Raw genomic sequence first — 12,370 nt, forward strand, 5'->3', positions numbered from 1 at the left:
TGTGTAAATATTGCCCCAGCCTCAGCCAGTGTGTGTAGTTGATGTGTGAGTGTTTGGGTTTGGATTAAGGGACCGTTCTCAGTGTAGGTTCGTACTGAAGAAGACTGTTAAGCTGAAACGTCTGTGTATGCGATCCTGATGTCAACCCATCACACTTTAATGCCCTCAGATAGAGCCAGGGCCAGGAATGAGTGAATGAGGGGGTTAGCTGAGTGCTGTCTGGATTTCCCAATACCAATCTGTTTTTAGTGGGACTCGGAGTCCCGGACTCACAACCAGCAGCTTTCACAAAGCTCTACGCCATTCCAAGTGAGCGCAGGGAAATGCTCTGAGAAACATGTGAACATGTACATGCATGAACGTACGTGCTTCATACACACACACATACTCTCTGTAGTGACTTTCCCTTTTTTGCTGTGAGTGTGTGTTAGTCAGTGTTGGGGAGTCGTGAATTATATTGAGGTAACTAGTAATTAACTCAATTTTTTTGCAGTAGCTTGGTGGTACTGTAGTTTAACTTAATTCAAATCTAGGTAATTTTTTCAGCAGTTAATTACTATTTGTTTTGCTTTGTAGTGGTAGAAAACAATAAGATATGGGTGAAGTAGGCAAGAAATTCATTTCTTTTTCCACATCAGACCTGCTTAATTCTCACTCAGAACATAGTTTTTGTGTTTAGTAGGCAAAATTACACATTCTGTTAACATTTGACCACAAAGTGAAATTTGTTATTACAATTTGTAGTCTAGAATTTCATATGTACATATGATATTTTTTGGGGATATAGTGAAGTACTTTTTCAAAGTAACTTTGGTTAAGTAAACTATATTTTTCTTAAGAGTAGCTTTAGTGTAGCTTAAATTCCAGAGTGAAGTAATTGGTAGCTTGGTGAACTATGTTTTCAGAGTAGCTTCCCCAACGCTGTTGTTAGTCACTGACCCCTCGCTTGAACCCCGCCTCCGCTTGAACCCCCCCGCCTCTAAATAATAATTTTCTTCTGTTAGGACTCCTCTGATAAGAATAAGTAGCTTTCACTAAATGTGACTTGCTCACGCAATCACTGCACTGTGGGGCTCAATAGACAAATGAATTTGAGTCCAGAGCATTACTCAACAGCATCCCTATGGAGCGTCAGGGTCATGGTCACCGCATGGTGTGAAGAACTGACCAATCCATGCCGATACAGCTGTTCTGGTATTAGAGCTGTGTTTACATTGCCCCTGGCAACTCATCCTGAATTTACTTTCGCTGCTTTATCGATCGTTCCATACATAAATCTGAACCTGCCATCCTATAAGTATTTTGAGCTGACGTCAAAATGACGTGTTTCATGATTTCTGTAGGGAAGCTCTGGCCCAACCCATCGGTTTCTGGCACCAATCAGAATGGTCAGAATGTGTTTGCATTCTAAAAGAGTCAGGCAAAAGAGCAAATCAAGTCTTGCTATAGGTTATCATTTTGAGGTTCCGTTAGCGAAGCATCACTGATCAATGATTTGGAGGAAACTAAACCATAGTCGTTCTCCCATCATGTCACCTTTTTACCTTTGCTACGGTTTAGGCCTAATGGAGGTTATTGGGACAGTAGCCTATTACGTCCAGTCTCTGGATTAATTTGATGCAGGGAGGTACAAGGGAATCTGGTCATAAAAAGCCACTTTATGTTGGCGAACGGCGAACAGGATAGAGAGTGGGACAGTGCCTTAATCCTCTAAAATGGAAGAAGGAGAATAGAATCTCTCTCTCTGCTGTCCCTTTCGTTCTTTGGGCTGACAGGGATACTGGGGGAGATGGATGGAGAGTCAGGCATTCCATTGCTGAAATGGGAGGTTAGCGGCACAGAACGGATGGACTGATTATCACTGTCTCTCTGTGGGTTAGGAGAGAAGCCCTCAGGCAGAACAATGAGCACACTGCAGGGACGGAGCACAACCAGAGAGAGGGAGAGTAGGAGGGAGGGGACCTGTCAGCGTGAGATAGTTAAAGAGATATTAGCTCTGAACAGATTGTGTGTTTACCCCCCGGGGACTCTGTCGTGTCTAAAGGGACATCTATTAAACTCTAACACCACCATGCTGTTTCAGCTCAAACACACACACACACACACCCTTTTCCCTCCCTATCATCATACTATTCCCTCCCAAATATTTACACATTTATCAAACGTATTAGAGTCCAGAGCCTTACATTAGGTGTGTGTGTGTGGTGTCCAGAGGATTGACAATAACAAATACAGCAAACAAATGTCTATTTGGACAAAATACTATTTTAGTCTCTCCCAGGGGTGAAAACACATTCTCTCCTCCTCTTCTCTTCTCCTCCTCTCTCCTTTTCCCCTTCTACCTCCTCCTTTTCTCTCCTCCTCTTCTCTCTCATCTTCCCTCCTCTTCTGCTGTTCTCTCTCCTCCTCTTCTCTCTTCTCTCTCCTCTTCCTCCCCCTTCTTCTCCCCTCTCCACCCTCCTCTTTTCCACTCCTCTCTCCTCTTCCCCCTCCTCTCCTTCTCTCCCCTCCCCTCCTCTTCTCTTCCTCCTCTCTCCTCTCCCTCTCCCCTTTTATCTCCCTCTCTCCCCTCCTCCTTTCCTCCTCCTCTCCCCTCCCCACTCACTCTCTCCTCACTCACACTGTCCTTTCATCTCTCCTGTCTCTAGGTGGGTAAGATCCGTAAGACTGCGGCACGGCGGCGAGAGCACCACATCCTGTTTATGGTGCTGACCACAGTGGTGTGTTATATACTGTGCTGGATGCCCTATGGTGTGGTGGCCATGATGGCCACATTCGGCCGGCCCGGCATCATCACCCCCGTGGCCGCCGTCGTGCCCTCCCTCCTGGCCAAGAGCAGCACCGTCATCAACCCCATCATCTACATCCTCATGAACAAACAGGTGAGGCAGCCGGGGGGTGTTTGTGGAGGGGGGGGGGGGGGGGTGTAATGTGTATTGGGTGGTGCTTGGTAATGTGTGTGTGTGTGTTTTGTCGGTAATCTAAGGCCGGGATTCAATCCGATCGCGCATTGTTGAGTGTGTCTTTTAAAGGCAAGGTTCCTGAATGCATTTACGCTAAACACGGAGATGCCGGCTCAAACGGAAATTACATTCAAATGGCGCATTGTGACAGCGACAGTCTTTATAACTCCAGACTAATCCTTTGTACATGTACAATGTCTTTATTTACATGGTAAAAAATAACAATGAATTAACAACAATTTAATTTTATACCAACAGTCAACTTAAATACCTTTGTGTAAAAAACCTGTAATGACAAATCAAAAGGAAAGTTTTAGTCATAACATTTTTTATCCCAAGGCTGAAAATGAGATGTGCTTTTCAATAACACTTTGGTCATGATGAATCACCCACACTCTCTCTCTCTCTCCCTTTCCTCTCAGCCTTTGTTCAAAGCCCTCTTGGAAATCTGAGGACAACTTAAAAACCATGAAATGTTTCCATTTTAAAGGCAGTGTTGTGGCGCTGTGAATCTCCACCCTACAGAAAAGGATGCGAGCGAGTGAGAGAGAGAGATATCAAAAACATACTGTGGAGGAGGAATCAAGTTAAGCAGTGACCTCCAAAACAAACTCTTTCTCTTTGTTGTCTGGCATGCCAGTCCATACAGAGATGTCTGGCATGCCAGTCCATACAGAGATGTCTGGCATGCCAGTCCATAACGAGATGTCTGGCATGCCAGTCCATACAGAGATGTCTGGCATGCCAGTCCATACAGAGATGTCTGGCATGCCAGTCCATACAGAGATGTCTGGCATGCCAGTCCATACAGAGATGTCTGGCATGCCAGTCCATACAGAGATGTCTGGCATGCCAGTCCATACAGAGATGTCTGGCATGCCAGTCCATACAGAGATGTCTGGCATGCCAGTCCATACAGAGATGTCTGGCATGCCAGTCCATACAGAGATGTCTGGCATGCCAGTCCATACAGAGATGTCTGGCATGCCAGTCCATACAGAGATGTCTGGCATGCCAGTCCATACAGAGATGTTGGTCGTCTTTATCGCCCCTAAACACATGCTAGAAGACAAACAGAGCCCCCTTCCACCCAACCACCTACCTGCATCAGCAAGTAAACGTTAAATAAATAAATCATTGGGAACAGTATCAAGATTCCACTACCGTTGCCAAAAGCATTGCATTTGATCAAGGAGTGCTTCTACAGACTATATGAAGATGCTAATAATAGCTGCTCTCTTGTTTCCAGCTGGATGGAATTTCCCTACGCACACAATATACACAGCGCCAGTAGAAATATTGGACATTTTTCCATCATGGTCTTTTTTTTTACTTGGAGCTCTAAATACTAAATTACAGTAAAGTACAGTCAATTGCAGTACAGTAAAGTACAGTATACATGGACAATTGAAACCTCCTAGCCCTGCTCCGGTTAGACTTGCATGCTCTGTCCATTGGAATATAAACAAAGTTATTACAAATGAATTTCATATTTTTTTGCACCATCACTGTGTCACAATCACAATCACAAGCGTAACAGTTACAGTTAGTTAGGGTTGCAATGTTACCGGTAATTTACCAAACTTACTGGATCTTTAGTCATTTTGGTAATTTACAGAAAATATGGCAATCGTAACTTTGGTAGTTTATACCATGTAAAAATGTATTCATATATAGCATTCATTTATTATATCTGTGTCCACATCATCCATGAGTTTCTAGTAGATAGAGCAGAAGGTTCAAGAGAAAATAGCCCAATTAATGAAAAAAAGAATCTAAGCAACAAGGGAATTATCTTCAATTAACTGCAACTCTGCCATTTATTGACTTTTCACAACTGCCACCAGTTTGACACCAAAACATTAACAAATACATAGAAAAAAAGTGTGGTATTCACCAAGTTGATGGTTTATAATTAGGATAATGTTTTACAGCTGTCATCATTTTTATTCTTATTTAATTCTTAATTCATTATTTTAGATATTTTACATGTGATAAGGCCACACAGAGGGCCAGAGATAATTACAGACACCCGATATTATCTGAAATACCCAAATGGGCCATTAGATATCTTGTGAAAGAGTACATAAAATCTTTGTAAGATACCAAAATTCTGGTATTTTACTGGATAACTTCAAAAGATTCCAGTAATGCACCCTCCCCTTGTAACCCTAGTTAAAGTTGATGATTTGTAAACATCAATAATAATGCATGGAGATGAATCAGAGATGAGCCTTCTGATACACTGTGTGTAAGAGACTCTTCCAGACAGCTTCACAACAGCCTTGTTTCACTCAGATCTCTCAGTGAGAGGTTGGCCCTAGGCGATCATGCGACACAGAGGTGCATCTGGCTCCTCAAAGCCAATATTTTCTTTCCATCAGTGTGATATTTTGCTTGCCTGGGGTGCCGGTGTAACAGTTATTCGGAACCACGCTTGCGTGCTGAGTAACCTTGCCTGAGACCTGAACTTGCGTTAGCTCCCCGAACTACTGCCAAGGCTTTATTTATTTTGATTTAACCTTTATTTCTACAGGGAGTACCATTGAATACAAAGGACTCTATCCAAGGGAGCCCTGCATGAACACAATTTATTAAAACAATTACAACATTCAATGTAATAAGAACATACAATACTATAAGAAATTCATAAAATTGCAAAGAGCCATCAGAGTTCCCCTCATACCGACACAGCCTTCACATCACAGATTTAAAACAGCTCTAACCCTAAATGGTATTCCTGTTCGGTCTCTCTTCTATCACCTGAATACAACAACAGTTGCCTCGGTTTATCCCAAGCAGCGTTTGTTTGCCATGTGTAGAACTGAATAAATTCCTTTCTGCAACTCTGGTTAAGCATGGTTCCTGGAGCAAGGGCATAGCAACAAGTTACAGAATAACAAACGCTAATACACAAACACACATCTCTTATTTGCGTTCTGTCACTGACTGCCAATGTCAACCCCTTCCATGTTTTCCCTGGCCAGGGAATGGTCACTAGCTGGACGCTACAGAGAGAACTACAGTGACAAATAGGTTAGATGGACAAGTACATGATCTGTTTGTTTTCATTGGGTCAGCTGGGGATCAAGGTGAAGCTTAGTAGTTGTAAGCGGATTTGTGGTTGGAAACCACTGAGCCTCCATTGTCCATTCCAGCATGGCCAGATAGTTCATTCTATAGGGCTCTATATGTCATTCTATAGGATCACTATTAGAATAGGTCTCTGAGAAATCCCCCATCTCCTTTCCTTTATACACACACACACACACGCACACACGCACACGCACACACACACACACACACACACACACACACACACACACACACACACACACACACACACACACACACACACACACACACACACACACACACACACACACACACACACACACACACACGAGATAGCTAGCTAAAATGTACTGTAGGCAAGTCTGGCACAGAGTCAGGATAAATAACAAAGCCATTAAAACACAAAGTGAGTGTGGAGATATTACTGCTTGAAATCCCTGCCACGATAAGAAATGTTCTCCAGCAGCGCACCAGGGCAGGCTGCTGCAAGCTCAGGCATAATAATAATTTCAGACCAATATTGGACTATTGAGTCAAAATGACAACGGTAAAGACATAATGAACGATAGTTTCAAGGTAGAACTAGACTACGCTCTGCTGTATGCCTGGGAGGAAGTCTAGCTACTGGACCCTGCAGACTGAACCCCTCATTCTCTTGACTCCATCAAATGGCACACAGTCAGAGTAGTGCTCATAGACAGAAGGGCCCTAAGGAGAGGTTTGATTACATTCAAAGTGACAGGTCAATCAGCGCAGTAGCTACAGCTGCTTTTAAAGAGACGTCAGAGAGAGGGCGTTGGTTCAATTGCCTTTTGGCATGGGGTGGACACTGGACAGTATGGGAGTTTGACTAGTGATCTCTCCTACTCGCCACTAACAGAACACAGGACGGTCTGAGCTATGGGCTGATTAGCAGGCTTCTTTAAATCTCAACTATTAAACAATTAAATAAGCAACAAAAAGTTCAACAATGACACTGCAGTTAAATGGATGGCATATGTGAATGATCAGTCTGAGGGTGTTTTGAAAGGCAACCCAGTGTTCGTTTGGCCACTAGGCACAGGGTTATAGCTGTTTTCAGAAAGTGTTGCGAGTCCCTTCTCTTACCCCCTAGCTCCTATCCACTTGCCTCTCATCATTTGGTGTACTGGATTAAACCTAAGAATGGGCAACCAATGTGTTTTCCAGGGTTTGGTACCCAACTACCCACCAGACATGCATTTGAAGTGGCAGCCTTGAAATGGCAGGCAGTCACCAGCCTGTCATTAGCCAGTCTTAAAGTGCTAAGTGGGGAGTGTGACAATCTGTTTATTGGCAACTGGTCTGGTGCAGTCAAGCTTGAGGATTGGACAGGAGTGACATAAAGCGCAGCAGCAGCAAAACAGCACTCAAAATCATTGACAACAACAAATAAGACTTCACAAATAAGAATAGAAAAGAACATTTAAGGAATGTCAAATACAGCAAAATGTGACGGTTGTAGATCAAAAACAATGTACCTCCATCTTGGTTAGATAATACTTAGAGGGTTTGGTGTAGTTCCAGTGTGCCTGTATGGAGCAACATATAGCCCCTCTGTGTATGTACAGTGTACGGGTGTGTGTTGTGTATGTATTGTCTTTGAAGTTATATGGAGGTACATTTCCAATAGAACTTCATGTGTGTTACATGTTGTCGGGAGTGTGTGGCTGGTGTACGCAGAGTTTGTATCTTTTCAAAAGTGTGTGTTCGATATGGACGTGTGTGAGACATTCAGTGCGGACCACTGCTCATTTTCTCAAACATTAATTTACCACCCCATGAGAGCCATAACCCGCTATTAAAAAAACACAGACACCCACCATTAAAAAACTGTGGACTGTCCTTTTAAGAAAGAAGAGCAACCAGAGCTCTGGAGAAACAACACTTCACAACAGCAAAAAACATCCAAATATATCAAAACCGTTTCTCTATCTAAAAACACTTTTCTATTGCTACCCTAGACAGCTCTTCTCTCTTCCGGCTCAGCAATGGCAGAGATAGAGGTGGTCACATTGGGCATGTCTTGGGCTTGTTAACCCTCTGAGGAGGGTTGAAAAGTAGCTGATTGCATGTAATCTGATTACAACAACTGGTAACTGTAATCAGTTACGTTACCAGCAAAAATACTATCATCAGATTACAAATACTTTTGAAAAACTAGCTCATTACTTTTTGGATTACTTTTAAATTTAGAAAGGATGTTTGCGAAAAAATACATTACGACACCTTTCCGTTTTCTCAGTGACATTCAATTAAGCGTTGTTTAAGTTTGTTCCACCTGAGCGAGTCTGACCACAAGTCAGAGACCACTATGATGATACACCAAATGATGACCACCAATCAAAGACCACTATGATGACACACCAAATGCATTTGATGGATCCTTTTGTCTTCTATGTAATCCAAAAGTAACTGAGCGTAATCAGATTACGTTACTGAGTTTGGGTAATCCCAAAAATTACGTTACTGATTACAATTTGACAGGTAACTAGTAACTGTTGATTACATTTGGAAAGTAACGTTCCCAACCCTGCCTGTGAGGAAGGCAAGGTTTTGACTGATGTGGGTTCTGTTGATAAATCCTGACTTAGATGTAGTTAGACTAGAGCTGTACCCTCCGGTTTGATCCCATCCCACACAGAGGGGCTATGGCTTAGGTTCTCCACTGTTCTACGTGGTTCTACATGGTTGCCTCCGGGTTCCCCCTAAGGTCAGAGTCCAGAGGGTTCTTATTGCACCGTTTTCCCTTAGACGCGTGGAGTCATGGTGGTTCCATGTGTGGCTTCCTAGTTCAGAGTTCACAGTTGACGGTGTTGAAGCCGGGGAGGGTGACACGGCCCTTCCTCTTCAGGTCTCTCACAGGGCCTGTGTTGATGCGCTGCACCAGACTCTTCTCATAGAGCAGCGGGTGGTACGCCCCCAGGGTGCATGCAGCGTCGTAGTAGCGCTCGTGGTAGTGGCACAGGTCTGTCTGCCGCAGCGAGGGGATGTACTCGTACACGTGGACCTCTTCGCACAGCGCCATCATCAGGAGGATGCCTGTAATTACAACGACAAGGCAGAGCATGAAGTGTTACATATTCTAGCATACACACACACAAGTTACACACACACAAGTTACACATTCCACAAAACACACAATCCATTAAGCTGTCCCCGACACATTTTTTTTTGATTGACTGAAAGTCATCTGTTCTTTAAACGAATCAATTGGCAGGAATTTTAAAACGTGCATTTTTACATACATAGACATTAATAAAATCAACTATATATTTTTACATTTTACATTTACGTCATTTAGCAGACGCTCTTATCCAGAGCGACTTACAAATTGGTGCATTCACCTTATGATATCCAGTGGAACAACCACTTTACAATAGTACATCTATATCTTTTTTTGGGGGGGGGGGGGGGAGTTAGAAGGATTACTTTATCATATCCCAGGTATTCCTTAAAGAGGTGGGGTTTCAGGTGTCTACGGAAGGTGGTGATTGACTCCGCTGTCCTGGCGTCGTGAGGGAGCTTGTTCCACCATTGGGGTGCCAGAGCAGCGAACAGTTTTGACTGGGCTGAGCAGGAACTGTGCTTCCGCAGAGGTAGGGGGGCCAGCAGGCCAGAGGTGGATGAACGCAGTGCCCTTGTTTGGGTGTAGGGCCTGATCAGAGCCTGAAGGTACGGAGGTGCCGTTCCCCTCACAGCTCCGTAGGCAAGCACCATGGTCTTGTAGCAGATGCGAGCTTCACCTGGAAGCCAGTGGAGTGTGCGGAGGAGCGGGGTGACGCGAGAGAACTTGGGAAGGTTGAACACCAGACGGGCTGCGGCGTTCTGGATGAGTTGTAGGGGTTTAATGGCACAGGCAGGGAGCCCCGCCAACAACGAGTTGCAGTAATCCAGACGGGAGATGACAAGTGCCTGGATTAGGACCTGCGCCGCTTCCTGTGTAAGGCAGGGTCATACTCTGAGAATGTTGTATAGCATGAACCTACAGGATCGGGTCACCGCCTTGATGTTAGCGGAGAACGACAGGGTGTTGTCCAGGGTCACGCCGAGGCTCTTAGCACTCTGGGAGGAGGACACAATGGAGTTGTCCACCGTGATGGCGAGATCATGGAACGGGCAGTCCTTCCCCGGGAGGAAGAGCAGCTCCGTCTTGCCGAGGTTCAGCTTGAGGTGGTGATCCGTCATCCACACTGATATGTCTGCCAGACATACAGAGATGCGATTCGCCACCTGGTTATCAGAAGGGGGAAAGGAGAAGATTAATTGTGTGTCGTCTGCGTAGCAATGATAGGAGAGACCATGTGAGGATATGACAGAGCCAAGTGACTTGGTGTATAGCGAGAATAGGAGAGGGCCTAGAACTGAGCCCTGGGGGACACCAGTGGTGAGAGCACGTGGTGCGGAGACGGATTCTCGCCACGCCACCTGGTAGGAGCGACCTGTCAGGTAGGACGCAATCCAAGAGTGAGCTGCGCCGGAGATACCCAACTCGGAGAGGGTGGAGAGGAGGATCTGATGGTTCACAGTATCAAAGGCAGCAGATAGGTCTAGAAGGATGAGAACAGAGGAGAGAGAGTTAGCTTTAGCAGTGCGGAGAGCCTCCGTGACACAGAGAAGAGCAGTCTCAGTTGAATGACCAGCCTTGAAACCTGACTGATTTGGATCGAGAAGGTCATTCTGAGAGAGATAGCAGGAGAGCTGGCCAAGGACGGCACGTTCAAGTTTTGGAGAGAAAAGAAAGAAGGGATACTGGTCTGTAGTTGTTGACATCGGAGGGATCGAGTGTAGGTTTTTTGAGAAGGGGTGCAACTCTCGCTCTCTTGAAGACGGAAGGGACGTAGCCAGCGGTCAAGGATGAGTTGATGAGCGAGGTGAGGTAAGGGAGAAGGTCTCCGGAAATGGTCTGGAGAAGAGAGGAGGGGATAGGGTCAAGCGGGCAGGTTGTTGGGCGGCCGGCCGTCACAAGACGCAAGATTTCATCTGGAGAGAGAGGGGAGAAAGAGGTCAAAGCATAGGGTAGGGCAATATGTATTGAGCTTGTCTGATGCTTTAAGCGCACTGTTAGATGAAGTAAGACACAAATGACTCAAGAGGGAGCCAAAGATCAAGATAAGCAGAAGAAAAAAACCTAACCAGACTATCCTCCTCCCGCTCCTACTGGCTTTCACAGATTCTGCCTTCACTCTCCTGAAGTTGCCGGTCATAGGCTGCATGAGGAGTCAGCAACCTTTCTCACCTGGAATCCCAATTTATCTTAACATTTCTACCACCCTGCGTGCCAGTTATGGTTTTCATGTGCACATTTTCATGGAACAGTTTAATTTAATTTATAATAATGTCTTCGTATCTCAAATTCATTGTCATGAAAATGAATGAAAATGATACAAACCTAAAAAGTAACTTATTGCCATTTCCAACTATGTAAAAATAGCCAATAAAGCCAACAAATAAAAACATTGCAGACTGCAGATAAAAATAAATATCCTCTAAAATCACATTGGCTACACATGGCCTGTCTGCAACGAACATGAAACATTGTATCAACTATTAACTTGGGTATGGCCTAAAGCTGGTGCTAGCTAACTTGAAACATTGTATAAAATATGCTGGGCCCTCAGAGGTTCCTGAGCCAGTGAGCTTGGGACAGACACAACTGTAGGCTAATTGCACAAGGGATAAGAGGTCATCAGGTAGGCCTGTTCTATGATGTTTCCACTGGATCAGAACATGACATTTTTCTCTTTCATGCTGAGAGCTTATCGAAAGGGAGAGCGCTGGAAAGATGTTTCAAATACATTGAGGAACTGATGTCATTCTCAATGGATGTATAAACAGACTTTGAGAAGCTCCACAGCTCATTAGTGGTGGTGCGTTATGCCAATCAGAAATACCATCAGATCCTCAAATGGACACTATAGGTTTACTTCTATGCGTAATCAGGGGCGTGTCCTTACTCAACAGAAGCGCTTCAAACAAAAGACAATGACTACATTGACAAAACTTGGAAATCGAATGAAATAAACCAAAACTTGTTTCTCATAAGTGTAGCATAGGTTGTGCGCTCTGAAAAACAATGTGTCCCCTCCGACAACAAGAACAGTAAAATACTGGAATAATAATATATTGAATGCATTAACAGAAATGACCGTAACCAAACAAACATTGTAGATTAGAAATGATAGGAATTAAGTCAAAAGTTTGGACACACCTACTCATTCAAGGGGTTTTCTTTATTGTTTTACTATTTTCTACATTGTAGAATAATAATGAAAACAGCAAAACTATGAAATAACACATTGAATAATGTAACC

At 44.2% G+C, this 12,370-nt stretch overlaps 1 protein-coding gene across 1 annotated transcript in view; it reads right to left on the reverse strand.

The window, feature by feature from the left end:
- Window positions 1–3,140: 3,140 nt before the first annotated feature.
- Window positions 3,141–12,370, reverse strand: part of LOC106586768 (beta-galactoside alpha-2,6-sialyltransferase 2) — a 113,366-nt gene continuing 104,136 nt past the window's right edge. Inside the window, exon 6 of the mRNA XM_014174374.2 lies at window positions 3,141–9,098. Coding sequence (XP_014029849.1) covers window positions 8,851–9,098 — 248 coding nt within the window. The 3' untranslated portion in view covers window positions 3,141–8,850. The remainder of the gene's footprint in view (window positions 9,099–12,370) is intronic.

Source organism: Salmo salar, chromosome ssa25 (assembly GCF_905237065.1).
Source record: "Salmo salar chromosome ssa25, Ssal_v3.1, whole genome shotgun sequence".
NCBI classification, from domain to species: Eukaryota; Metazoa; Chordata; class Actinopteri; order Salmoniformes; family Salmonidae; genus Salmo; species Salmo salar.